At 36.2% G+C, this 26,727-nt stretch overlaps 3 protein-coding genes across 4 annotated transcripts in view; 2 read left to right on the top strand and 1 right to left on the bottom strand.

Annotated features, from left to right (window-relative positions):
• The first annotated feature begins 355 nt into the window (after window positions 1-355).
• LOC112043282 (4'-phosphopantetheine phosphatase) lies at window positions 356-3,512 on the top strand. Of its 2 annotated transcripts, none has more exons than XM_024078602.2 (5): window positions 356-792; window positions 1,862-2,067; window positions 2,495-2,625; window positions 2,721-3,009; window positions 3,074-3,165. In XM_024078602.2, exons 1-5 carry the CDS (start codon window positions 554-556, stop codon window positions 3,100-3,102), a joined length of 894 nt encoding a protein of 297 aa, XP_023934370.1. In that variant the 5' UTR covers window positions 356-553; the 3' UTR covers window positions 3,103-3,165. The 2 variants fall into 2 exon arrangements, with proteins under 2 accessions (XP_023934370.1, XP_023934369.1); XM_024078601.2 differs by having other exon boundaries at window positions 357-792; window positions 3,090-3,512.
• A 585-nt stretch (window positions 3,513-4,097) lies between these two features.
• Window positions 4,098-6,268, bottom strand: LOC112043283 (transport and Golgi organization protein 11). Its single transcript, XM_024078604.2, has 5 exons — window positions 6,172-6,268; window positions 5,879-5,990; window positions 5,653-5,770; window positions 5,313-5,580; window positions 4,098-4,693 (listed from the first exon to the last, which is right to left on the bottom strand). Exons 2-5 carry the CDS (start codon window positions 5,948-5,950, stop codon window positions 4,486-4,488), a joined length of 666 nt encoding a protein of 221 aa, XP_023934372.2. The 5' UTR covers window positions 5,951-5,990; window positions 6,172-6,268; the 3' UTR covers window positions 4,098-4,485.
• A 306-nt stretch (window positions 6,269-6,574) lies between these two features.
• The window catches only part of LOC112043281 (UDP-glucose:glycoprotein glucosyltransferase), a 28,414-nt gene continuing 8,261 nt past the window's right edge, over window positions 6,575-26,727 (top strand). Inside the window, exons 1-24 of the mRNA XM_052881421.1 lie at window positions 6,575-7,024; window positions 7,795-8,048; window positions 8,954-9,133; window positions 9,931-10,121; window positions 10,640-10,844; window positions 11,526-11,739; window positions 12,256-12,476; window positions 13,863-14,072; window positions 14,549-14,725; window positions 15,467-15,663; window positions 16,871-16,986; window positions 17,323-17,471; window positions 17,577-17,762; window positions 18,220-18,398; window positions 18,782-18,867; window positions 19,186-19,346; window positions 21,254-21,393; window positions 21,855-22,064; window positions 22,403-22,627; window positions 23,182-23,355; window positions 24,290-24,467; window positions 25,072-25,254; window positions 25,604-25,707; window positions 26,093-26,259. Coding sequence (XP_052737381.1) covers window positions 6,775-7,024; window positions 7,795-8,048; window positions 8,954-9,133; window positions 9,931-10,121; window positions 10,640-10,844; window positions 11,526-11,739; window positions 12,256-12,476; window positions 13,863-14,072; window positions 14,549-14,725; window positions 15,467-15,663; window positions 16,871-16,986; window positions 17,323-17,471; window positions 17,577-17,762; window positions 18,220-18,398; window positions 18,782-18,867; window positions 19,186-19,346; window positions 21,254-21,393; window positions 21,855-22,064; window positions 22,403-22,627; window positions 23,182-23,355; window positions 24,290-24,467; window positions 25,072-25,254; window positions 25,604-25,707; window positions 26,093-26,259 — 4,357 coding nt within the window. The 5' untranslated portion in view covers window positions 6,575-6,774. The remainder of the gene's footprint in view (window positions 7,025-7,794; window positions 8,049-8,953; window positions 9,134-9,930; window positions 10,122-10,639; window positions 10,845-11,525; window positions 11,740-12,255; window positions 12,477-13,862; window positions 14,073-14,548; window positions 14,726-15,466; window positions 15,664-16,870; window positions 16,987-17,322; window positions 17,472-17,576; window positions 17,763-18,219; window positions 18,399-18,781; window positions 18,868-19,185; window positions 19,347-21,253; window positions 21,394-21,854; window positions 22,065-22,402; window positions 22,628-23,181; window positions 23,356-24,289; window positions 24,468-25,071; window positions 25,255-25,603; window positions 25,708-26,092; window positions 26,260-26,727) is intronic.

A 26,727-nucleotide genomic window follows, 5' to 3' on the forward strand; every position in this document is an offset into this window, starting at 1 on the left:
TGTAAAAAACGGGCAAAAACTTCTAGTTTTGTGTAAGATTTATAACAAATCTAAGCTCGTTTTCTTCAGAAAATGACAGACAATTTTGTTCGTGACTATAAGTGCGATACGATGCCGTGTAGAAACCGAAAGGGGTGTGGATTTTCATCCTCCTCCTAACAAGTTAGCCCGCTTCCATCTTAGACTGCATCATCACTTACCATCAGGTGAGATTGTAGTCAAGGGCTAACTTGTAAAGAATAAAAAAAATAAAAAAAAGATACAGGTCCTTCTATAATTGGTCTGAGCTGACCACAGATGGCTAATTATCGCAACACAGACAGTACGCCAGTACACAGAATAGAAGACACAGACAATAATAAATAATTAAAAGTAGTTTTCGAGGTGTCGTATTTTGTCGCTAAATTGTAAATTATTTTAATAGAAAAGATAAGATAATAATTGTACGTAAATCAATTCCAAATACATATTAGCATATTGATAAAGTTAACAATGGATAAAAATAGTTGTAAATAGTAAATTCCGAGCTGTGTGGTGACGTTTTCTTGTCAGAATGGAACATTTTGGCTTATCTCATATTTTATACGAGCCAGATAAATATAGTCCCGATACATTGGACTTATTAAATGACGAAGAAGCAAGAGAATATTGGCTGAATACCTGCGAGAAGTTGGTTGAGAAATATGTTAATTTTGCCCTCTCCAATACTGAAGATCCGACTGTTGAAATACGAGCTTTAAAATTCAAGACTTGCTACATAGAGGCTTTAAAGGAACTTAGAATAAATCCTCTGTAAGTTTTATTCGAATATTCATTTAATTATTATTTTTAAATTTCACTATGCACCTTTATAGGCGTTTGACCTGGCACCGCCATATCAAAACAAAGAGACAAATTTAAGATCTATGAACATAATATGCTGGATAGCAGGACAGAACAGCAAACTCTTGATATATAAAGTAAAATTGAAGCCAGTCCGAATGTATGACATAAAGCTAGGGGGAAGTTGCAGCAACTCTAATATATCAATCCTGCATAGGACCCAAAACTCAATTTTAAGAAGGAGCTGGGTGTTCCGTGGTTCATACAGAATGACGAGATTCATAAGCACCTAAATATGAAAACTGTTGATGAAGACATTGAGAGCTTCTCGCAGACATATATAACTAATGAGTCATCCAAATGTTTTGGCTTCAAAACTGATTCATCAAACATGTCAGAACAGGCTATAAAGGATGCACAGTATTTAAAATTATTGATATAAAAGTAATGAGAAGAAGTTCTCACTGGGGAATACACTCAAAAAGCGAAGTTATTATAAAACACATCTGTTTATAGTTCTTTTACAACTGATAAATCTAGATGAGAAAAAAAATATATTGCTAATAAATTGAGTTAGGAAAGCTTGTTTGTCAGCCTAAGGTCCTACTATAGCTAGTTACTGTTGAGCTCTTGAGACTTCAAAACAACAATATTTTACTAGATATGCCTAAAAAATCACAGCAGTGGTCCAAGTTTGGCTGATGGGAGGCTTCGACCGTGGCTAGCTACCACCCTACCGGCAAACATGTACTGCCAAGAGATTTTGCATACTAGTATGGGGTGTGGATTTTCATCCTTACCATCAGGTGAGATTGTAGTCACAGGCTCATTTGTTAAAAAAAAAAATTATACTACAATTAGCCACCTTTGTTCACTTCAATTTTGATGTGCTAGTGACACATATAATAGTTCAAATGCTATTAATGCTACCTATGATAGGACCATAGGCTGACGAAACTATTAGGCCGGTTATTATTAGGCCAGCAGTCTGGCTAGTAGCTCTTGGTCCACACTGTTTATCATTGCTATTTAATTTCAGTGCTCATGGACAGTTGACTATACGATTACTTCTTGACATCAATGAAACATGCCTTCGTTCTCAGGGATTTTTTGATTTATGGAAACAGCAAAAAAAGTATGAAAACGAAACTGCACTTGCTACTCTTGCTGTAAGATTGGCAGAAATTGATGCACTGCCAGATGATAGACAAAGATGGACTGAGTTATGTAGAGGAGTCCTAGCTGGTAATTTATTTATAGATAGATAGGATAAAATAATCTTTATGTAAAAGTATAGCTTAACTCACACAACCTGCAAATGCATATATTCAATTATGTTTAAATATAATGAACACAAAAATAATTTAATATTTGTTTTATATTTATGAAAAATAGCTGTCCTATAGTTTAATCTTTTTCTTTGGGAATATAAAGATAAAAAGTAGCCACACTCTTCAGACAATACATGATTCTGTAATTATGAATGATTTAGTATCAAATTCAACTGTTGTGTGGAATTGTTTGTTCAATTGTTCTTTCTTGAAAGTAAGAAAAATCTTTAGTAAATTCAATTTTAACCAGAATATTAAAAAAAAAAGGTTTTTAAAAGTTTAATATGTTTAAAGTCTATAAACATAATAGATAATTAATAGATTATTTAAAAAAAAAACAGGTAATATGTTTGACTGGGGAGCACAAGCTGTAACTTCAATATTAAATTGTGGGCTCTATGAAGCTCTTGACAAGATTCAACAGAGGCCTTGGCTACATGATGGACTAGACAAGTGGATGGAAAAGTTAGAGGTAACTAAATATTGTTTTTACTGTGACTAAACATTTTATTATTATGTTTAAGTACATAATTTTTTAATTTCTACAACTATTATATTATTTTACAGAAAACTGTCCATCACTGTGCTGCTGTTTTTGTTGATAACAGTGGTGTTGATATAGTATTAGGCATTTTGCCATTTGTGAGAGCGCTGCTGTTAAGAGGCACTTCAGTGATACTCTGTGCTAATGAGTGGCCAGCGCTCAATGACATCACCAATGTTGAGCTGGAAGAAGTACTGCAACATGCTTCCCTCATTTGCCCTGTCATAGCAGCTGCTATGGCTACTGGGGATTTAGTTGTTAGGTCTAGTGGACAAAGAGGTCCTTGTCTTGATCTCAGAACCATCAGTGTAGGTGAGAGAACAATAAATAATTATTGTACCTTATTACAAGAAATAAATTAGAAAACTCTAATTAGAAAATGTTATTTCCAGGTCTTTGCACTGAAATGAAGATGAGAGGAGTAGATTTAATAATTTTAGAAGGAATGGGTAGAGCTTTACATACAAATTTAAACGCTCGCCTCGCTGTTGATTCTCTGAAATTGGCTGTTGTAAAAAATGCTTGGTTAGCTCAGAGACTTGGTGGTCCATTGTTTTCAGTAATTTTTCTTTATGAAGATAAACCTTCAGAAACATAACATATTATTCAGTAATTTTTCTTTATGAAGATAAACCTTCAGAAACATAACATATTAACTCAATTACCGTAACAAATACAGTATTTCTTGTAAAATCAACATTTTATTTACCTATCTATAATTTTTTTTGTAATCAAACATTCACATTTTTGAATGTTTAACCATTCATGTTGATGTCCTACGACTTTTTTGGAATATATTGAGTGTTACCCTGGAATGTTTTTTATTTCAAATAAATACTTATTCTATTTCAAAACTGAATTTATTTACTTGCTAATTTGAACACTTCATTTGTAAATATATGCTTCAATGGAGACATGCTTACAGATGCTTCATATATTATTGCTTGAAGAAGAAGTTAATAACAAATACCTTAGTAATATCATATAATACTTCATAGATTTAACTACTAGTATAACACTATAGATACTATTTCTTCTAATAGAGATTTAGAAATTGGCTAACACAATACCTATTTCCACACATAGGATGTGGATATAAATCGAAACATATCAATAATTTGTAACTCCAAAGTATGCATAGAGGTCTTTTCAATCACTGAAATCAAAGTAAGAACTAATCATAAACATATATTTTTCATTTACCTAGTTTACCTAGATAATAAAATTCATAACTGTCTCTCCTCTCCGTAACATAGGCTCTTTCTATCTAAATCGAGTTATTAAGGTTAAAACGCAACCAATGATTCTTTAGATTTGAATCACATGTTTGTTCTTTTCTGAATTACTACAAACAAGCAATATATTTGTGGTAGATGAGTACAAATCAAGAGAAGAGCAAATTAATTAGGAAGTTTTATTATAAATAAAAATATACCCAATGCATTCATTATAACACTGAACAGTAAAAGAAAACCCATGAAAACATTGTAACAATTCATTTAGGTCTATAATTTACTAAGGAAATTGGTACATTTTCAACAACATATACTTCACACTGTACAACAAATGGTTATAAATCATCACAATATAAAAGAATGTACCTATGTTCTAAAGTGATTGACAATTGAAAAATCATTAACACTTCCACATTTCCATACTTTCTACAATATCAATGGGAGTGGCAACTAATCATGGTATGCCATTTACATATCGGTCACCATTCAATGGAATTCATGAAATTGTATGAACAGGGAAAACTTCATCTTAAGTTTAATGACACTAAGAAAATTAAGACCTATTCAGCCAAGCAATAACTTTGAACAGTATGTAAGCAATACTTATTGCATAAGCAATTTTTTCTTTTTGCTGTCTTTGCAGTTGTTCAGCCTCAATAGCCATTACACGACGATTCAGTTTTACAATCTGTCTTCGCAGATGTACCAGCTCTTCAGATGTTGAGAGCCCCTCTCCATTGCCCATTGGTGGTGTTGGATCTCTAAAATGTGTAAATAGTTAATATTAACACAAATCAATTTTAACTTATTGTAAAACAAAGCAAGCCACTTCCTGCTCTTAGATTAGATCTCTAAAACTACACAACCAATTAGAATTAATGAGGAAAATTTAAAACAATTCTTCACTAAATAAACTTGTAGGTTAAGGATTGCATGTAGACAAAGTCACAGCGGTTCACTAGTTATAAATGGATTTCAACAAAATGGTTCATATTTGATAGGTAAGTTTAAGGCAAGAGAATCTATGGAAAAGTATGCAATAACCATTCATTATCATTGCATACTTTTCCATATCAATTCACTAGCTGACGCCATGTGGTTTCACCTGCGTGGTTTCTGTTTCCATAGGAGTATGGAGATAATATATAGCTTTCCTCGATTAATGGGCTATCTAACACTGAAAGAATTTTTCAAATCAGATCAGTAGTTCCTGAGATTAGCGTGTTCAATCAAAAAAAATCTCTTCAGCTTTATAATATTAGTATAGATTTCTTGGAGACTTCTAAATACTCCTGTGACTTGTGACTTGTTATACTGTAACTGTATGGATGGATGACCAATAACTTTTTCAAGTATAAAATCAATTTACTTTTGTAATACCTTAGAACTAATCGTGATTCAGTCATAGTAGATTCATTAAACTGGTCAGCATGTGCAGCACTGGATATTGCTCCATCACCCAAAGGGCGCATGGGCCTAACACTTCTCGGTGGAGAGCTAGCTAGCTCAGCAGGAAAGTCATCAGCCGAAGGAAAGTAATGCTGATCCAGGGTGATGACACGCGGCGGAGTGCTCACTCTCACCATTCCAGGGTCAGTTGGTAAAACCGCATTATCCAGCTGAATCTCTCTTGGAGTAGCTTTCATGCCTATAGAAAAAGATATACAAATTCATGAATCTTGAAATATAGATTTTCAATTGCAAGAAGTCCTTTTCATACCTAAATGTTGATCTTGTCCCACAACAAGAATCCGTTCAGGTACCTTCATGTCAAATTTCTCATTGGCATAATCCCATCCATTAGGGAGAGTTTCTTCATCAACTATATCTCCAGTAGCCTAAAAAAAGGTACTATAAAGTAATAGTTTTGTCTGCGATAAGGTGTATTACTATTACTTATAAAACAAAGAGTATTAAGGCGTTCATAAGAATGTAATCACACTTACCTTTATCCTGTGTGGAACCGTCATGTTATGGCTTATAAGCCGAGTATAAGACTCGTCGGATGGATACTGCATTCTTAAACAATAGTAAACGGCTTCTCAACTATACATTCAGCTTCAAAACCATAAAAAGGAAAATAATGCGTTATTAAACTTGTAAAGAGTACGTCACGTAATAACAAATATCTCTATCTGATTAAAACGAGGGTTGTTTTAAATATCTTAAATATAAACAGCCACTGGTTTAGTCATACACATTTGGCAACGCTTTTGAGATTTATTAGTAAAATTTATACCTTCTGAAAAGAATAATTTAGATATCTTTCGTCAGAAATGCAACCGAACCGAAGTCAATTACTGAAGTGACAGTATACTTACTCTACTCTTTGTGACAGTGACTGAAATGATTGACAGAGGCAGACAATGACAAACGTCAAATATGGAGATGAGTGTCTGGTGACAGCAAATCTATGATAGTACCACAGATTAAAGTCAGGTTAACACAGAAATAACAAAAACCCATGGAGTACGATAATTGACAGACAATAACAAATGCTGCCGTTGAAAATGATTTAAAAATGAAAATTGAAGTGTCAATGGTTAATAAGTTTATTTCATTTTCTCACATTTGAGTTCCAGTATGCAAGAAAGGTTAAGACATATTTGTAATAGACGCTTAAAATTGTTGTTTAGTCATCTGTTGTCAAATATTGCCGTGTTAAACTGTCATTGGCGAAATACTTTTGTATGAAATTCAAGCAGATATTGAATTTTTAAGAATTTTGAATAAAAAATTTAGAATAGAAACGAAAAAGGATGTCTAATAGACTGAAATAGTGGACTTTTTTTTAATCTATTCAATAAATTTACGTTTAAGTGTACAAGTTTATTTAGTTACAATGAATACCGCCGGTTTAAGAATTTTTTTATTTGTAATAGCTCACATGTTTATTATTTGTGCCGGAGACAATGATGCTTCTACAAGAAATGAGAAGAAATCTAAAGGGGTAACTACCTTTGTGAGCGCAAAATGGGAAGCAACACCACTGGTTTTAGAATTGGCAGAGTACATGTCAGCTGAAAGTTCTGATTTGTTCTGGTCCTTTTTTGATGGAATTATTTCACTTAAGACCAGTTTAAGTGATCTGGGTGAGAATATGATATATTAATAGACCATCAAGATGACTATCAGTGGTATGCCAGTTGTGTAATTCGTGCAGTTCTAATGATCTGTTGCAGGCATAAAGAAAACTTTTATGACAATGTGTCTATGTGTTTATCTAGGAAAAAAAACAGACAATGTTCAAGTCCAATTAATCATTTATCTGATTGACTATACAACTTTTTGAATTACAGTATTAGTCTACCCTCCAGAAGCAGGATAACTTACATTTAATAAAATGTCCCCAAGAGCCCTGCAAAAGACTGGATTCATTACTTAAAGTGTTTTTCAGATAACATGGGTATGGTGACAGTTGCCTTATGACATTCATAATATGTACTATTATATTGAATCACAGCAAACTTTCAAAAGTGAAACAAACTGTCACTGCACCCATGTTATCTGGAAAACACTATAATCATAGTTATGATAAACAGAATTGATGTTTTTATTATCAGGTATGATGTCTTTGCAATGAAAACCATGTAAAGCCAACTGTATTGTGTAGAACTCCCACACATTACTTACAACAGAGACTACAGTGGACATGTCCCTAGCCTCCAGAACTGGTGTAGATCCAAGCCTGTTATGATTTCCATGGTTCAGAGATACTATACCAATGAAGTTGGTGTTCTGAAGTCGCTCTGCAGTCAATGTAAAATGAGCTATGAGACTTATCTTGTGTTATCAGATTATTTCAGAAACAAGAAAAAAAATATTAGTTGAATATGATTTAAAATGTTCTAAACCTTTTCAGAGACTGATAAACAAGTGTATGATGCATGTATTGGTGTAGCAAGCACGTTACTGGCCCCTGCACAGCTGCGCATGGCCAAGCTAGCTCTGTCCATGCATCTAACATCTCCCACAGTGAGGATGTTTGACCAGATTGCCACACAGAATGGGGCAAAAGAATTAGACTGTGACAGTTTTGTTTCTATTGCATCAAGGAAAGTTTGTGATAATGATGCTTTAAGGGATGTGTTAAAATCTTTACAACAATATAATCCTGTAAGTATATTATAATATCTTATTGCAATGTTTGAAGTAGTGGTTTACTCTATAAAATAAAGTATAAGATAGCAAATATTGTACTAAAGACTTTGCTTCCAAAGCAGATTTGTAGGATTAGTTAAGAATCATTGTCATAATCATGAACAATGTTCAGCTCACAGTTGAGCATGAGTCTCTTCACAGAATGAGAGGGGTTAGGCTAATAGCATAGTCCATCATGCTGGCTCAATGCAAATTGGCAGACTTCACTCCCAGAGAATTATGAAAATTCTCAGATATACAGGTTTCCTCACAAAGTTTTTCCTTCGTTGTTTGAGACATGTGATATTTGATTTCTTAAAATGCATGTGACTGAAAAGTTAGAGGTGCATGCCTCTGTCTAGATTCAAACATATGCCCCCAAATAAACGGCAGAGGTCATATACACTAAGGTCTCATGAATAACATTAATTTTCAACAATTAATCATATTGTCATCTGTGAAATGAAACAAATTACTTGTATTGAGTTCCCCAAGTACAGGTGGTATTAACATTTATTATTTATATTATTATAAAAAGGAGGTATTTGCACGAAGTTGTTGCAACAGTGATTGTGTAAGTAAGGGGGTATTGGATGACTTTGAGTTCAGTTCATTGTTAGGCAGCGCAAACACTGGCACGCTACTAGTTGCTTTAGTGATTTTCTGCAATGTTTTATGTTGTAAATTTAAATTGTTTAGTGTAGGCATGGAGAACATGTCAGGCAGGGGAGGTGAATGTTAATGCATTATAAAGGGATCACTCAAGCCTACACCCAAGGTCACAAGACCTGGGATCTGCTTGAGAGTGTTTCCTCTACCACAAAATGATGATACAATCACTGTTGCTGCTACACGTCCCGTCACACTCTGATTTATTTCAGGAAGAACATAAATTGGAAACTTATCTACTGGATCATTCATTTCCAACAAGTGACAATAAGAGTTTAACTGCAATATTGTATGGAGAACTTGGCACATCAGACTTTGCAGGAAAACATAAGATACTGGCAGGGTATGCTGATAAAGGATTAATCAACTATGTAGTGAGATGGAATGTGAAAGTAAGTCAATTGATTAGTTTTCTCTTTGGTATAAAGTCAATACAGGATTTTTAGTAGAAACACAAACTGAAACTGAATCTTTCGCATAACTTTCAGTGAGAGATAAAATTATAGAATAGAATAAAAAAATCTTAATATCTTTTTTAGTGCTTCTGAGCTCCCTGAGTATTGGTAAGGTCAAAATTTTGGTTGATTTTTTATTGGAACTTCCTTAATCAAAACTGAAATTTTCTTTCAAACACTCAAGTAATTAATAAGTAAGCATTGGTAATCTTTATAGTTCCAGTTAATACAACTTCTCTGCGAAAATGAAACTTCATTCAATAGTTTATCATAAGAACTTGTTTTATAAATATTATAATTATGTAGTTGCTTAAAAAAGAAGGTTACTTATACTTAGTGAACTTTCCATACCTACTTATTTGTAGATTATCATATATATATAGCCAGGTAGATTTAATAAATTTATTAATGTTCAATTATTTATCATTGAAGTATACAGTATTCAGTTTACATACTGTGACACAGGTTACATATAGGTATACTTATGAAAGAATAGGTCACACAGGTATCTATTCTTTCATAAGTATTACAATAGGGCATAGAATATTTGCTCCTCACCAAGGTATATCAAGATATTATGTCTAAAATCAAATTGAATAAACCTTCAAGCTATGGTGTTTAAGCAAATGTTACAGACACAGAGATGGAAGTCTACAAAAAATTAGCTTGACATCATTTATCCACATTCCCTGATAAATATTGAGTTATTTATTTGTGTTATAATTGTATTGCAGTCTAGAGGCAAACCTAAATTACGTTTGTCTGGGTATGGTGTTGAGTTGCAATTAAAAAGTACTGAATACAAGAGTCAGGATGACTCTACACCTAAAGAAGCAGATGGCGATGATGCCGCAACGCCTTCTGAAGAAGAAGATGAGAATGACCCACAGAACCAAATAGATGGATTTAATTTTGGGAAGCTAAAGTAAGAATTTAATTTATTGGTCAATGACATGTAGATTATAGCAAAAATTACTCCTCTTCCGATCAAATGATTGTTGTTTTATGTTATAGGACAGTAATTCCCAAAATTTATTGTAATGTGACCTGGTAAATTTCGTACTCCTCCTTACTTAAGTTTTTGGACCCATAATACCTACAATCCGCCAGTCGAGCGATCATTAGTCTCGTTACTCAAGAAATAAAATCGATCATCTCTTAATACTTATTTAAAGTCGCAGCATTGCCTCCATAATACTGCGACCCGGTATTTTTTTTTGGCGATCCGGTACCTGATGGGAATCGCAGTTATAAGGCATTTTTTCTGGGTGACCTCTGAGTCAACAGTGTGTGTACTGTTTTTAACCAGAGTATTATACAAACAAATTGTACAAAATCTAAAGTTCTTAGTGAAATACAGGTCCATAATGAGTTTTCAGGGTAGGCATTCTCATTGATAAGTTTTGTTCATTAGACATTATGACAGTCTTTGATCTATTTTAGAAACCTGTTTCCTGCTCTACGCACGCCCTTAGAACGGTTCCGACGTCATTTGTCTGAAATGAGCGAGGAGTTGGCTCCGCTCAAAGTGTGGCAAATGCAGGGCCTGAGTATGCAAGCTGCTGCTGCGGTGATCGACGCGCACGACTCTGGTGGAGATGAGGCGCTTAAAGTTCTCACTTCTATTGCTCAAAATTTTCCCATGCAGGCAAGTTTTTTTTAATTTCACTCTATTTGTGGCAGAGCTCGCCATGTAGATTGCTAGATGTAAATGTTGACTTTAACACATATTAACGGTGGATGGACACAGTGGACCATGTTCTTATAGAAAGGAATACTTTTAAATAATAATTGTCTTTCATTAAATAGAAAATTTTATTGCATTTTTTTATTTCCTCGTTAATTAAACGAAATACTTGTACCGTAACTACTTCCTCACCCACGCTATAAAGGAATGACCACGAGTAGCTTCATTTATTCTCAATTTGCTGCCCGTCTTCTTTTTGCTTTCATCTATCTTACGCGTACGAAGACTCAAAAAAATTTGTTTGCTCAAATAAAGGAGGAATATGCCGACTTATGCATGAACAAAGGTGTATGCAGAAAATACGTCTATAATCTAATATGCCTTCCACTCGACGACGAATAGCTTGGGGAAAAGCAAAAGAAGGGAAGGCACAGGCTTCGAGTGGCAACGTTTCATGCTCCTCGTCCTGCCTACCGCCGCCTATTATATCGGGTGATGCAAATGATTGCGCGAGTAGGGCAGTTTACTGACATACAGGGCAAAACCAAATCATAATAATGAGGATCATAGTGTGGCTGCCGCATAAGAACTGAATTCAGTTTAAGAGCCATTCACGTAATGCAAATTTTCTTTTGTACATAGACAAAATCTCTGATCCACGTGAACGTCCCCCGATCGTTCCGCGATGAGGTTCTATACAACCAGGACATATGGGCGTCTTCGCTGGGGCTGCGGCCCGCGGAGCCTTTGCTACTTGTATCCGGCGCACAATACGACGCGGAGGAGGTCGACGTTATGGCGCTGCTCGCTGCTCTCAGAGAGGATATCGGCCCTATTAACACATTGCATGCTCTTGGTAGGCATCTATTTAATACTAGCCTCGCGGTTTTACCTGTTTAATTTCTGTTCCCGTCGGAATACGAGGATAAAATATACCCAATGACACTTATAGTGGAATTCAAAGACGTTGCACGGGCACCTCCAGGGGATAGGTTCCCCGCTGGGTGTCGAATTTAAACTCTTATGTGTTTGAGAATTCGACGCTCAGCGAATGAACGATTCCCTGGGGGCATCCCGTCAACGTCTATGAATTCCACTGTTACAAATAATGTGGCTTTATATATGTAAACGAATTTTAAACATCAGTTTAGTATAGATAGAGAGATTACCCCCTACAACCTGATTAACTCACAAATATAAATCCCAAAAAGTAATATGGACGACAAAACAGGACGAAATCAATATACAAGAACTAAAATGATAAGAATGTTAAATGCCTTACTTTTCTCTGTTTTGTTGTGCAGCTTATAAGCAAGTCATATATACACCTTTTTTTGTTTAATCTGTAACTTTTTAATTATCTGTCACTCAGGTCTATCAAAGAAGTTCATTAACAAACTGATGTCGCTTGAGGTGGGAGAGTCTTTCACCTGGGAGGAGTACGGGCTGGACATCCGAGACACAGCCATCACATGGCTCAATGACCTGGAGGTGGATGAGCGGTACCGTCGCTGGCCTTCCTCTTTCATGGACTTGTTGCGACCGACATACCCCGGCATGCTTAGGAATATGAGGAGAAATATTTACAATTATGTAAGAATATATTTTTCATTTACATACTCAGAGGCACAATTATCCGCCCACTTTAATATACTCGCGTCATATTAAAGTAAGCGGCTAATTGTAACTCTGAGTATATATTTATAACCATCAATCATCAATAGACTCACGATCATCATGTTAATTGTGTAAGTACATCCAAGGACTTACTAAAAATATATAAAAAAATTTCATTTACATACTCAGAGGCACAATTATCCGCCCACTTTAATATACTCGCGTCATATTAAAGTGGGCGGATAATTGTGACTCTGAGTATATATTTTTAACCATCAATCATCAATAGACTCACGATCATCATGTTAATTGTGTAAGTACAACCAAGGACTTACTTAAAATATATATAAATTGTATATAATATATTTGATGAAACAGTATTTTATAAATATACAAACTATAATATCACAAGTGCAATAATTATATCACACTTCATTGGCATGCAAAATATTATTATAATATATTCATTGATTATTTATTTATTATTTTAATATCAGGATATAAATCCATAATTTTAATTAAAGCACAAATTGATTTGAATACAATACAGAAATTGTATATTAATCTGGAATACAATAATAATAATTAATAAACATAAATATCAAGTAAAATGAGGTTTCCTTGTGGCCTATGGAACTAAAAAAAATCATTCATATCATGGAATAGGCCTATATAATCTTGTAGGCCCAGGATGCGTCAAAATCATATTATATCGAGACAAACGGAAGATATATTATGGACCAATAGAAGGCGGAAGAAGAAATACTTTATTACACACAAAAATACAGTAATAAATAAAAACATTAAAACAATTAATAATCTAAATATGCAAAGGCACGACAAGTAATCTCTACCAGGCAACCTCTGTCGAGAAGACTTGCGAAGAAAGAGCGGGAGCGGAATCGAAAATGTCTTACGCTATCTGTCCTATCGCAACAAAAGAGAGCAATATTTTTGATTCCGTCGCTATTGGTCAGTGGTAATATGACTTATACTGGCTATACAGCTTAAAGTGGCAATATAATTTACTAGCGAACGCCCGCCACTTTGTCCGCGTAAAATTAAGTTTTTCACAAATCCCTCTAGAACCATGGATTTTTCTGGGATTATAAGTAGCCTATGTGTTAATCCAGAGTAAAATCTATCTCCATTCAAAATTTCAGCCAATAAAATGAAAAGCTCTTTAACGCCTCAACTACGGAACCGATCTGTAGTTGAGGCGTTAAAGAGCAACAATCATCCAAACATCCATACAAACTTTCGCGTTTATAATATTATATATTTATCAACACAACAACAAACAATGAACAACGAGATAAAGAAGTTTGAATTTTATTAAAGACTTTATTAATACTTCATCAGGTGATAATAGTTGACCCAACATCACCCGCCTCGGGTCCGCCGCTGAAACTGGGGGAGACATTGCTGAAGCACGCCACCCCAGTACGAGTTGGTCTGGTGCTAGCGCCGGGCAGCAGTGACCCGTTGCTCGGGGCGGCCATACGCAGCGCATTCAACTACATAGCTCAAGATCGAAACTCTAATAAAGAGGCCTTCTATTTTCTTAATCAAGTAAGCCTGCCTTTTTTTGGTTTTTGAAAAGATTGTGAGCCGTATTTTTTAAATTGTCTGTCCCTTTCAATGCCCCGTTCTCTCCAAATAAATGAAAAACCCGTTTTAGGAGTGTGTTGTGTGTTGTGAGTTGAACTATAGATAATTTGGATTAGATTCTTTATACTAAAGCCTAAAAAATCGCTTTTAAATTAACTAAAATATTTCTTTACAGAAAAAAATATTCATTGCTGGTTAAAAATGTTACTTTCAATTCTATTACTTAATTAAAAGACAAATTTGTGTAATAAATGAAAAGTGATACATAAACAAATGTACCACATTTCATGTGTTTCATTACATTTCTAATGTATATTCATTCATTTTGTACTTGATGTGTTGTTGTTTTTTTTCTTTTTTTTTTTTATCTATTTAGGTACTTTGGTTACTTTGGTTCAAACAACAAATTCAGGACTTGTATATTTTTAACTTTACAGCTTCATTCCAATCAAGAGGAGTCAGTAACTTTGGAGACTGTTAAAAAACATTTAAAGAAATACACTAGTTCCAATGTTGACTTGGACGAAATTATATCTGAAGACTCGGAGTATAACTTTGGTAACCAATTGGCTGAAGAATTCGTCGCCAAAGTCGGAACTAATAAATATCCTCTGGTAATAACATAAAATATAATAACATAAAAAAAACACTAGTATCTGTAAAAGTCTTTCTTTAGTTAAGTTTGACACAATACAATGACAAGTAATTGTGTATACCCTAAGATCCTAATAATAACCCTTTGTACAATATATAAAAAAAAGAAGAAATAACTTTAAATAGTTTAAAAAACTAAAAAACACGCGTTTAGCACGCACTAAAAATTACAAATATTGGTTTGTCACGTGACTATTTTTTTCGTAATCTTGACAGCAAACCCTTTCATTTGATATCTATATCATGTGGGTGGATTTCAAACAGCCAGTCCGCCATCTTGGGGAGGCCGCCATATTGGATTTTTAATGACGTTTCTGAGCTAGTCATGTATTTTCATCAGAACTCAGAGCGTGTTCAAAATTTCATCCAAATCGAAGACCGGGAAGTGGGTCAAATTGAGACTCCAGGCTTTGATTTTCTTTTCTTACATAGTTACAACTGATTGGGGAGGCCGCCATATTGGATTTGTAATGACGTTTCTTAGCTAGTCATGTATTGTCAAAACTTCACCCTAATCGCAGACCGGGATGTGGGTCAAATTAAGATTCCAAGATTTTCTTACAAGTGAAGCTAATATAAAGCGTGTAAAAAAGCAATAATAGGAATCTTGTTTAGTTCCATCGAAATAATTATAAATCCTGAAAATAAATACTTACCACTGTATCAGTTTTCCTAACTAATGCTATGTCATGGACTGTCAGGTTCTCATAAACGGTGTACCGCTGTGGGACGACAGTGCGTCACCGGTTACCTCATCCGTGGAACTGCTGGAGGAGGCGTTGGTGACGGCTTTGGCGCGACACACGGGCAGGCTGCAGCGAGCGGTGTTCCGCGGTGAACTGTCTGACACCGACGACGCTGTCGACTATCTCATGAAGCAAGCGCATATAATGCCCAGGTATGTCACCCATGCATACACGCATATAAGCGATGCAATGCATGTATCAATGTATATAAAAGGTACGTAGTTTATAGTTAATGGACGTCCAAGAACTAATTTTGCGACAGGGCCGAATTAAGAATTCACGGGTGTCCGCTAGCTTTTTCACATTTTTATTTTATCGATATATGACATTGCAAAAGTAAATCAAAATCAAAATCAAAAAATCATTTATTTCAAGTAGGCTCAGTTTACAAGCACTTTTGACACGTCAGTTGACTATTTGTAAAGATTCTACCACCGGTTCGGAAGGCAGGTCCTGCTGAGAAGATACCGGCAAGAAACTCAACAGTTGCTCTTTTGAAAAAGTCATACAGTATTATAATTTACAATTGATAACAATTACTGTTTACATTTCTTATAGTTTTACTTCCTGTGTGAAGGTGGAAGCTGATCCAACGGCCTCCAAGCATCTTTATCATTAAGGAACTCATCAATGTTGTAGTACCCTCGACTAAGTAAATGTTTTTTAACACATTGCTTAAAGCTATGCATTGGCAGGTCCATCACAGTCTTGGGGATCTTATTATAGAAGAGTACACCCAAACCTACAAAAGATTTTTTTACTCTTTGGAGACGATGTGCAGAAATAACTAACTTATGCCCGTGTCTAGTGGGTTTAGATCTCCTTTTCGTTTGTACAAATTATTATTTTTTCTTACATATACTATACTGTTATATATATATATATTGACAGGCTACTGTTAGTATACCTATTTCTTTAAACTTTTGACGAAGGGACTCGCGTGATTTTAATTGATATATTGCTCGAATTGCTCTTTTTTGAAGTACAAATATAGATTGTATATCGGCAGCCTTGCCCCACAATAAAATACCGTAAGACATTACGCTGTGAAAGTACGCAAAATAAACAAGCCTAGCTGTATCGACATCAGTAAACTGTCTTATTTTTCTCACGGCAAATGCCGCTGAGCTAAGTTTACCAGACAGTTTTCCTATATGAGCACCCCACTGAAGTATGACAATAGTTAATCAAAATAACATCACAAAATAAATATTTACTAAAATAAACACTTGAAATATTTGTTTAAGTAAGTTAAGTTTATGTTAGTTAACCCATATTCTAGAAAGTGAAGAGTTTTTATTAAGAATTGTTGCATTTTCGTAAATATCAATAAGAATATCGAGTGATGAAACTTTTTAGGTTAAATCGCCGAGTACTTGCCTCAGAACCGTCTCAATACTTGGATTTGTCCGGAGCTCCATCCTCGGTGGAATTATTTACGGAGGAAAGAGTTCATCGTCTTCTACATTTAACTGGTATTCACTGTTTTCTTTTATGTAAATATTAGGAGATTGCTATATAACATTAACAAATAAACATACAAGAAGATAAAAGAAATTATTGTTAAACAAATTAACATTATCACTCGAAGTTTAAAAACTGTGAGGTTTTAAAATTTAGTGACAAAACAAAGCATGCAACCCATTACTTGAATATGAATTAATGAAATAGCCCTTATTTTTTCTTAAACTGACAAGATTTTTTTTTTGGTCATGCTACACATTCTTGCAAGAACGTATAGCCTGAGCAGAAAAAAATATAAACGTTTATTTTTGTGCTCGGGCTATATACATTAATGGCCGTTTTTACAGGTCGAGATGCATTGGCGACAGCACTGCCAATCTTGAAATATTTTACAAGACCTGGCAAGCCAGAGAAAATCACTCAGACTATTTGGGTAGCTGGCGATTTGAACGTCAAGGAATCTAGAGATTTGTTGCGTAATGCTTTGACTTTCATGGTACTAAATTATTCTTTGTTTATTAAAGAAAATTTTGTTAATCACACAAATTTTTAATAACATATTTTGCTGTTTCACAACTTATCGTGTTTGAAAACTTTGTAGAGAGAATCAGGCGGTGTGCGTGTAGCCTTTATACCAAATGTAGATGGCACATCGAGCTTGGATCAATCATTGAACAAAGTAGTACTGGCTGCACTAACTACGTTGGAATCTGTTAAAGCCACCAAATATGTGACGCAACTACTTGAAAACGAAGGCTGCCACGAGAGACAGGACTGTGACATCATGGTGTGTAATATAACTAGAATACCGTGGCATTTATTCTACATCTGATTTTCTTTAAATAATTCAGAGTATAATCAGACGATCAAAACTGACGTGTCTTTGCGAAAAAGTCAAAATCTATAAACAAGAAGCGACGAGTCTTTTTTTCTATTTTTGTTTAAATCTGACGCACAGGAAACACAAATTTTTAAATGACCCTCGCTAGTTATTAAATATTCTGTATAGTCGAATGCAATCATAATACACATTTCAAGCTAGTTTTTTTACGCCCTGTGTAAGTGTAAATGTAATTGTCTGTGTACAAATTATGTTTGTGAGTGAGGGCACAAAAGATGGAGAAATCCTTATTTATAAAAACATATTGATTAAGCAATTAAACAAATATTAAAAAACAAGTAAATACAATACAAAATATTAAATAAAACTTTATAATTTTCAAACGTAAAATATGGTTCTATAGCCCGAATTGGTGCCGGCGCTAAACAAATACGCGTGGGTGTTGAAAGCGTCCCGCGTACTGTGCGCACGCAGTTTGCGTCTGCGTGCGGGCGAGCGCGCCGTAGTACACAACTCGCGGATCATCGGACCCTTCGCTCAGGAAGAAGGGTTCTCCCTAGAGGACTTTGTGCTACTGGAAAGGTTAGTATAAAACCACGAAGATTACTTTATCTACTCCCATTTCGTAATCTACTCAATATAAAACCTCAAACCATTTTATCAATAAATTATTATCATTTCTACAAGTCGTTTGGTTATGTTCATTACCGCACGGGTTGCAGGGAGTCTCTGGATGCATGCGATAAAGATAGTGGTGTTTACAAGTCCCTACAAAAAGCCAATGTCCATCAGCTGGTGTGGCGGTGACTTTTACTTGAACAAAAAGAAATTTAAATATAAGTCCGTTTGAAATTTAAATTCTGTCGTTAATTGTAAAATTGGTGTAACTGTGCCTTCTAACCAATTCTCCAAATATGTTTCGGTCAAAAGTGTCTGCTGAATAACTACCTGTATTTTTTTATTAGGTACAGCAACCAAGTTTATGGTGATAAATTGTCTGAAGTTTTTATCAAGAAGAAGACGTCCAGCAATGAAGTACTAGATGACGACGGTAAGAACTCATGATTATCATACGAAAATAAGAAAATAATTTATTTTAAACTAAAAATTAAATATTGATAAAGCTTAACTTACGTTTACTCAACATTATTTATAATCACTTTGTTTGTACACCACAAAACAAGGAAACAAACAATATAACAAACAAATAAGAAAATAAGGAGTAGAATACAAAAATGCGGCCTAATCGCTTCATAGTGATTTAAAATTTCTGGTCCTTCGAGCCGGATTCTTCCGCATCATCGACGAAATACGAAAATTAACCTTCCACTAATAATAGTAATATGTTATATTAATTAATTGTCTATAGATGACGACACGGTGGAGTTATCGACGGAGAACTACATGAAAGTGATATCGGTGCTAGCGGCGCGCAGCCCGCGCGTGCGCACGCCGCTGCCCGCCGGCCTGCGCACCGAGCACTCCGTCATCGAGTTGCCGCCCCTCTACGAAGACGAAGCTGCAGTCGAGGTAAATCACTCACAATCAATGTACATCACATCAGCTGAGATACGTAGGTACACTGCTAGATGTTATAATCGTTTTTGCAATGATTTTCATACATAACGAACCCGAACCGCCATTAACCAGCGATTACGAATACTTATGACATTTTTTAACTCATTTGCACGAAAGATTTTTTTAACGGACGTTAAAAAAGCGTTAAAATACAACAAATGCATTACTAATTATGTTCACACGACAGCGTTTTAAAACAAGGTTTCTTTTGCGTAGTGTGATTCACATGGCTCTTTAGTACAAAAAAAGTTTTCTGTCTCCTATAAAAATGGTTGAGGTGTCATTCGATTCGGAATTGAATGTAGATAGTTTTTGAAAAAATTGAAGGCTCTTTCGCAAATATTGCAGAAGGTCGACCAAATCTGCGTTTTCCGTTGCGGCTCCTAATATGTACCAATTACATTATCAAATGTGAAAGTGGATTGATGAATTGAATAAAGAAAGCGTTTAGAAGTTTTTAAATACAACTCGAAAAAAAAGGAAATAATCTCATCTCCGTTCTGATCAATTCAAATTTGCATATTGTCAATTCGTTTTGATTAAACTGTAAAACGGCTAGACCGCGTCTTAATACTTTTAATTTGCAAAGAAAATGCGTATTCACTCATGTTAATAAAAATTTTAATAAAAAAAATACAACCGACTTCAAAACCTAAAAACGTACCCACTAAACTAAAAAGTGAAAAATAACATCATAATATGTTCTACCTGCTGATCAGTATGAAGGCGGTGCTAAGCCGGTATTGATTCAAGCCATGTGAGAATATCTTATAGATTTAGATTTTGCAGACAGTGTTGTTCCATGTGGTCCTATCAGAAATGGCTTAAATTAAGACAACACCGGCTAAGCACCGCCTTCATACTGATCAGCAGGTAGAACATATTATGATGTTATTTTTCACTTTTTAGTTTAGTGGGTACGTTTTTAGGTTTTGAAGTCGGTTGTATTTTTTTTATTAAAATTTTTATTATTTTTCCATTTTTAGTGTAAAATTTCATCTCAAACGAATACATCAGACCCCTACTGACAATCACAACCCATCTTGGTACAAAATTCTCAGCAATACAAATTAATCAAGCCCAAGCACAAGGTAGCTACCGTAAACCGTTAAGGGGTTCCCTTAATTGACCTTGGTCTTCATCATCAGACCCCTAGTAACAGACACAACTCATCTAGGTCGAAAGTTCTCAGCAATACGAATAAATCAAGGCCAAACACAAGGTAGTTACTATAAACTGTTAAGGAGTTCCCTTAATTGTCCTTGGTCTTCATCACCAAACCCCAAAATGACAGTCACAACCTATCATGTGGAAAGTTCTCATTAATACAAATTAATCAAGCCCAAACACAAGGTAACTGCTGTAAATCGCCGAGGAGTTCCCTCGTCTGTTTTATGGCTCCATCATCAGATCGATTTTAAACCTTCATGAAATTGTAGTGCTTAAAAGTACTAAATGGAAAAGTATACGAACTCACTATACACTCATATAATTTTCGAAAGTTTCCCTCAATTTCTCCAGGATTCCATCATCAGATCTTGACATGATGGCAATGGGACCAAATGGGGACTATACCGTTTCAAACAAAAAAAGAATTTTTAAAATCGGTCCAGGCGTCTTTGAGTAATCGGTGTACATAAAAAAAAAAAAAAATACCGACCGAATTGAGAACCTCCTCCTTTTTGAAGTCGGTTAAAAAGGTAATTAACTTGTAAAAATAATGAAAAGGTGTATACGATTAATAAAGAGAAGACCCAAAACGTATGTGCCTTAGAGACAAAGACATGGGAGTGATACTCACTCGATGGTTGTGATGATCATAATAATGATGTTATGAATGAGTATGCATCGGCCAACAGATCGTGGCGGTGGTGGACCCGGCGTCGACCCCCGCGCAGCGCCTGGCGCCGCTGCTGCTGGTGCTGCGACGCGTGGTCAACTGCCGCCTGCAGCTGTTCCTCAACCCGCAGGACAAGAACTCCGATATGCCGCTCAAGAGGTACGGTGCGCGTCAAACGACTAACGTTAAAATTGCAATTTTTTATTTGAATTTGTCTGGGCAAAAAGTTGGCTCACAAAATAAACAAAAATGCTTGCTTAAAATAAATATTACTGTCACTTAACCTATGTAGGATGGATTTCTTTTTTGACTTTGAAACTATTAGGCAGATTATGTATGTGTTATTTCCGGAAAGCACCAATTTAAATGAGCCCTTGTAGCTACGCCCCTGTGTCTGGATCTACTTACATTTATACTAAATTCACAAAATCTTCTAACATGTTTTTTTTATTATCTACGTTCAAATTAACCACACCTCAGTGACAGGTGACCGCTGTCATAAACTAAAAAGGCGTAATTTAAGTATAGTATCTTTTTATTTAAGTATCGTCGTTCTTTTTTTCATCTCGTTAGTTGACGTATCAAAGACTATACTTTATGCGGTGGTTTTCTGTCCACAGCTTCTACCGCTACGTGCTGGAGCCCGAGCTACAGTTCAACGCCAACGGTGCGCAGACGGCGGGTGCGATCGCTCGCTTCTCGCGCCTGCCGCACGCGCCGCTGCTGTCGCTGGAGCTGCGCACGCCCACCAACTGGCTCGTCGAGTGCGTCAAGTCTGTCTACGACCTGGACAACATACGCTTGGCTGACGTCGACTCTCTGGTGCACAGGTGACTATGAGTGTCATTGTTAACTTCCATAGACAACAGAAAAAATAATTCAAATATATAAATTTTGAAAAAAAAAAATCAAGCCAAAAGACTCTTAATTATTCACAACACGGATTGTCCCATCGCAAAAAGAATATACTTTCATTATTGGCACGCATTCTAGGCCTACTGCCGGCATGTTTTCCTAAATGTGAGGATGCTCCGCAAAGTTCGACCCTATGCGATAAGGTTGCCTTATTAAATAATTACATCCCTCATACTATGTTTTACTTGATCTTTCGTTATTATGGCGCACAGATCAATTGTATCTAAAATTAAACGATGAAAAAATTGTGCAGCGAATTCGAGCTCGAATACCTATTGCTGGAAGGCCACGCGTGGGACTCGACACTCAGCACTCCGCCGCGAGGTCTGCAGCTGGTGCTCGGCACTCGCGACAAGCCGGAGACCATGGACACCATAGTGATGGCCAACCTCGGCTACTTCCAGCTCAAAGCCAACCCCGGCGCCTGGATAATGCGACTGAGGCCCGGGCGCTCTGATGATATTTATGAGATTCTTGGGTGAGTTTGTAGAGTTTAAGCCATTTAGCTAGCTACAGAATATGCTAACTATGGGCCTCATAAGAAGGCTCAGTCACCCAGCTATATAGTCAGTCGAAACAGAAATGTGGAGATCCACGAAAGAACCAAATTGAGATAGTAAACTTGTCACAAACTTGAAGTGGTACTGAAAAGGGGAAGGGATATGGTTCTACTCGTAAGAATTATTCTCTATTGTACATTAGGTCTCAAAGTGTGCAGTGTTGTCCGAACCCCCACTAGGTACCAGGTAAAAAAATTTTAGGAATCCGCTGGTGACTCAAGACTGCTGTATTTGAAAGTCTTAATCTTAACCTTAATTCTTAAGGTTGAATTTGATCTGAATTTGGGATTTTATGGAATATTGGACTATATATATAAACCTTTAGGTATAATTTTCTTTACCAATAATTCTAAAACTGTCAAAGCAAAATTGGCCAGTTTTTAAGTTAAATTTTGTACATGATTGTGCGACGTGCGTCCTTTTATTATAAGAGGTCAATGGGTGACATATATAAAGTGTACGCTGGTTTCAGTCACGAGAACACAGACACGCCGGCGGGCAGCGCCGACATCCAGGTGCTGATGAGCTCGTTCCGCAGCCACGTGATCAAGCTGCGCGTCAGCAAGAAGCCGGACCAGCAGCACCTCGACCTGCTCGTTGAGAACGACGAGAAGAACACTGGCGGTATCTGGAACTCTATTGCAAGGTATCACGTTTATCTTTAAAGTCGTGTCATATTCACGTTTTGTTTAACTTATTTTTAACCCTTTCCTGTGCGGTGTACGCATATAGGTGTATTTTTTATGTAATAAGCTATTGCCGGTGTTGCAGCAGGCTAATTCACTAACTTTACCGTATGTTAGTTGACATTGATTGAATGATTGACATACGAAATTGAGATTCTATATAACAAGTGTCATCCAGTGCCTAATGACAGCCTTTTGTGGATATCATACAGTAGGTAGATGTGTCTCATTTGATTTGAATTTTATTTCAATAGGATGTTAATTAATGCGATAGCAAAATGGTAAGTGAGGTACGAAATCGAATAACTCCTGTGGCGTAGGCCTATCACGACATATCAATCGTCGAAATCAAAAATATTGCTCTCGTTGCGATGGAGCGAAAGAGAGCCATATTTCCGATTGATTAATTTGTTAATAAGGAAGTAAATGCCTTCAGTAGCTTCTAGGTAAGGAAGCCAGACCCAACATTGACTGATCATGGGTGCGATCCCCTCGTTTTGTACTATTGTCGTACTCACTCCTAACAGTCTTTACAATTAATTTGAGGGAATGGGAAATATTTTTATAAAATGCATGAGGGGAACATGGGATATGGGAAATCCATACTAACATTATGAAGAGTTTGTTTGTTTTTTTGGTTGGACGCGCTAATCTCAGAAATTACTGGTCCGATTTGAAAAATTCTTTCAGTGTTAGATAGTCCATTTATCGAGAAAGGTTATAGGCTATTATCCCCGTATTCCTACGGGAACAAGAACCACGCGGGTAAAACCGCGCGGCTTCAGCTTGTATTCTTATAAAATCCATGGCCGCGAGCCGCTGGATGCTGTCAGCCAAAGCCTTCCGTGTGGACGTCTATCGGCTGATAATGATGATAATGATGCTTGGTGGCAGCTCGTTCGGTGGTGGCGAAGAGGCGGAGGCTCAGGACGAAACCATCAACGTGTTCTCGGTGGCGTCGGGCCATCTGTACGAGCGCTTCCTGCGCATCATGATGCTGTCGGTGCTGAAGCACACCAAGTCGCCCGTCAAGTTCTGGTTCCTGAAGAACTATCTCAGCCCCTCGCTCAAGGTAACATTCGTTGACTTGCTTTTGATTGAATGCAGTATTCGTGGCGTACGCCGCCCTGATTTTGGCGCTAATGGGTGCGAACTTCAAGGCGCCTGATCTAGTTACATAGCTAATATGAACTTGAACTTATTAATAGCATCAATAAACTTACTTTTTACTCTTACCTTATATAATAATGTAATTAAATTACTTTATCATATTTCAACTCTCTATACATATCGCAAAGGTGAATAGTATAACTGACAACTCATTAGATATAATCTATCTATAATTGTAATAAATCTCTACAGAGGTCATTTATGTACATGAAATATATTTCCAAAATAACTATTAGGGGGTGATTATTAATTTGATACTGATGCCAAAAATGTTCATTATAGATACAAAAACTACTCGACGGATTTTATTAAAACTTGGTACAATTATTCTTCCTGGGCAGGTTATAGTATACAGGAGCAGAGCAGTGAAGGGAAATGTTGGGAAAATGGGAGAAGTTACTCCATTTTTACAGCGATACTACTGTAAGGGCTGGATGAAAGAGGTCTAAGGGCGGACGAAATCTTGGGCGTCCGCTATTAATATATACATCCGAGTACGCTTCCAGGACATCCTGCCGTACATGGCGCAAGAGTACGGGTTCTCGTACGAGCTGGTGCAGTACCAGTGGCCGCGCTGGCTGCAGCGGCAGCGCGACCGCCAGCGCACCATCTGGGGGTACAAGATACTGTTCCTGGACGTGCTGTTCCCGCTGCACGTCAAGAAGATCATCTTCGTTGACGCTGACCAGGTTAACAATGCCTCTTGTTTGATTGTTTAAGAAGGTTGTCAGGCGGTTTTTTAGTTTATTAGTGGATTATGAAATGCTTGCATAATAGTAGTTTCTGAAAAGAACACGAACGTTTTTAAGCCAAATTATGTACCGTTTCATGCCCTATTCTATTATCTCATGCATGTTATAACAATAATTAATGACATGAATAACTTAAATGAAATTACAGTAGCGCAGTGCTTATATTTTTGAAAAATGCTCAGGTTGTGCCGAAAAGGTATACTTTATTTACTTGAAAAAAGAATATTGTGGACTATTGGCACCAAAAAGCTCTACATAAAACTATATATTTTTTTTTATTTTATAGATCGTACGTGCAGATTTGAAAGAATTGGTTGATTTAGACTTGGGCGGAGCTCCCTATGGTTATACACCTTTCTGCGAGAGTAGAAAGGAAATGGAGGGTTTCAGGTATTTTTATTTCTTTATGTTCTTAATCGTTTTGTAGTAAACCAGCTGATGCCCAAAATTACATCGTGTGAAACTCACTTTTTTACTATTACAAGATTATTAGTAGATTTTGAAATTTTATAATCTGATTTATTTTGCAAACATCCAGACAATCTTTACATATAAATTAGCTATAGGTATTGACCTTATTTACCCGAATGTCTAATAAAAATCACTATATTTAAACCTAGTTATCATCCCCATTCTTATTTCTTTCTAATGTTATTATAGATGATAAAAACACAACTTGTAAATAAGATATTCGGCACCTTTGCGAAGGCTCTGAATCTCGCAAAATGTTATAAAGAGCTAAACCTAGTTTTCGAATAAATGTATGATCTCACAGGTTCTGGAAGCAAGGCTACTGGCGGAATCACCTGCAAGGCCGCAGCTACCACATCAGCGCCCTCTACGTGGTGGACCTCAAACGGTTCCGACGCATCGCGGCCGGCGACCGTCTGCGCGGACAGTACCAGGCGCTCAGTCAGGACCCCAACAGCTTATCCAATTTAGGTAACCATAATAACCTTACATTAAAAAAAGATAGCCCAGTGGGCGAGGATCGGACCTTGGAGTTTTCGGATTTGAGTCCGACCCCTTTACGGAAGACCTATTGAGAGTTGTAAACCTATTACCCTAAACTTGTCAGATAAATGCATTTTATGATATTAAATATTACGTGCCTCAAGGGGTGAAGGAAAAATATCGTAGGGAAACCTGCATACCTGAGAATATTCTCAATTCTCCATGTGTGTCACGTCTGCCAATTTGTATTGGGCCAGCGTGGTAGACTATTGGCCTAACCCTTCTCATTATGAGAGGAGATTCTCGCTCAACAATCAGCCGAATATGAGTTCATAATGATGATGATGTAGACGCGGCCAGCAGCCCTATTATAGAACTTGGTGTACCAATTAAATAATAAATCACTACATAGTTTTTCACATCATCTTATCGTACATCGTATTTTTGTCTTTGTGC

The sequence above is a fragment of the Bicyclus anynana genome, chromosome 4 (genome assembly GCF_947172395.1).
Source record: "Bicyclus anynana chromosome 4, ilBicAnyn1.1, whole genome shotgun sequence".
Classification (NCBI taxonomy): Eukaryota; Metazoa; Arthropoda; class Insecta; order Lepidoptera; family Nymphalidae; genus Bicyclus; species Bicyclus anynana.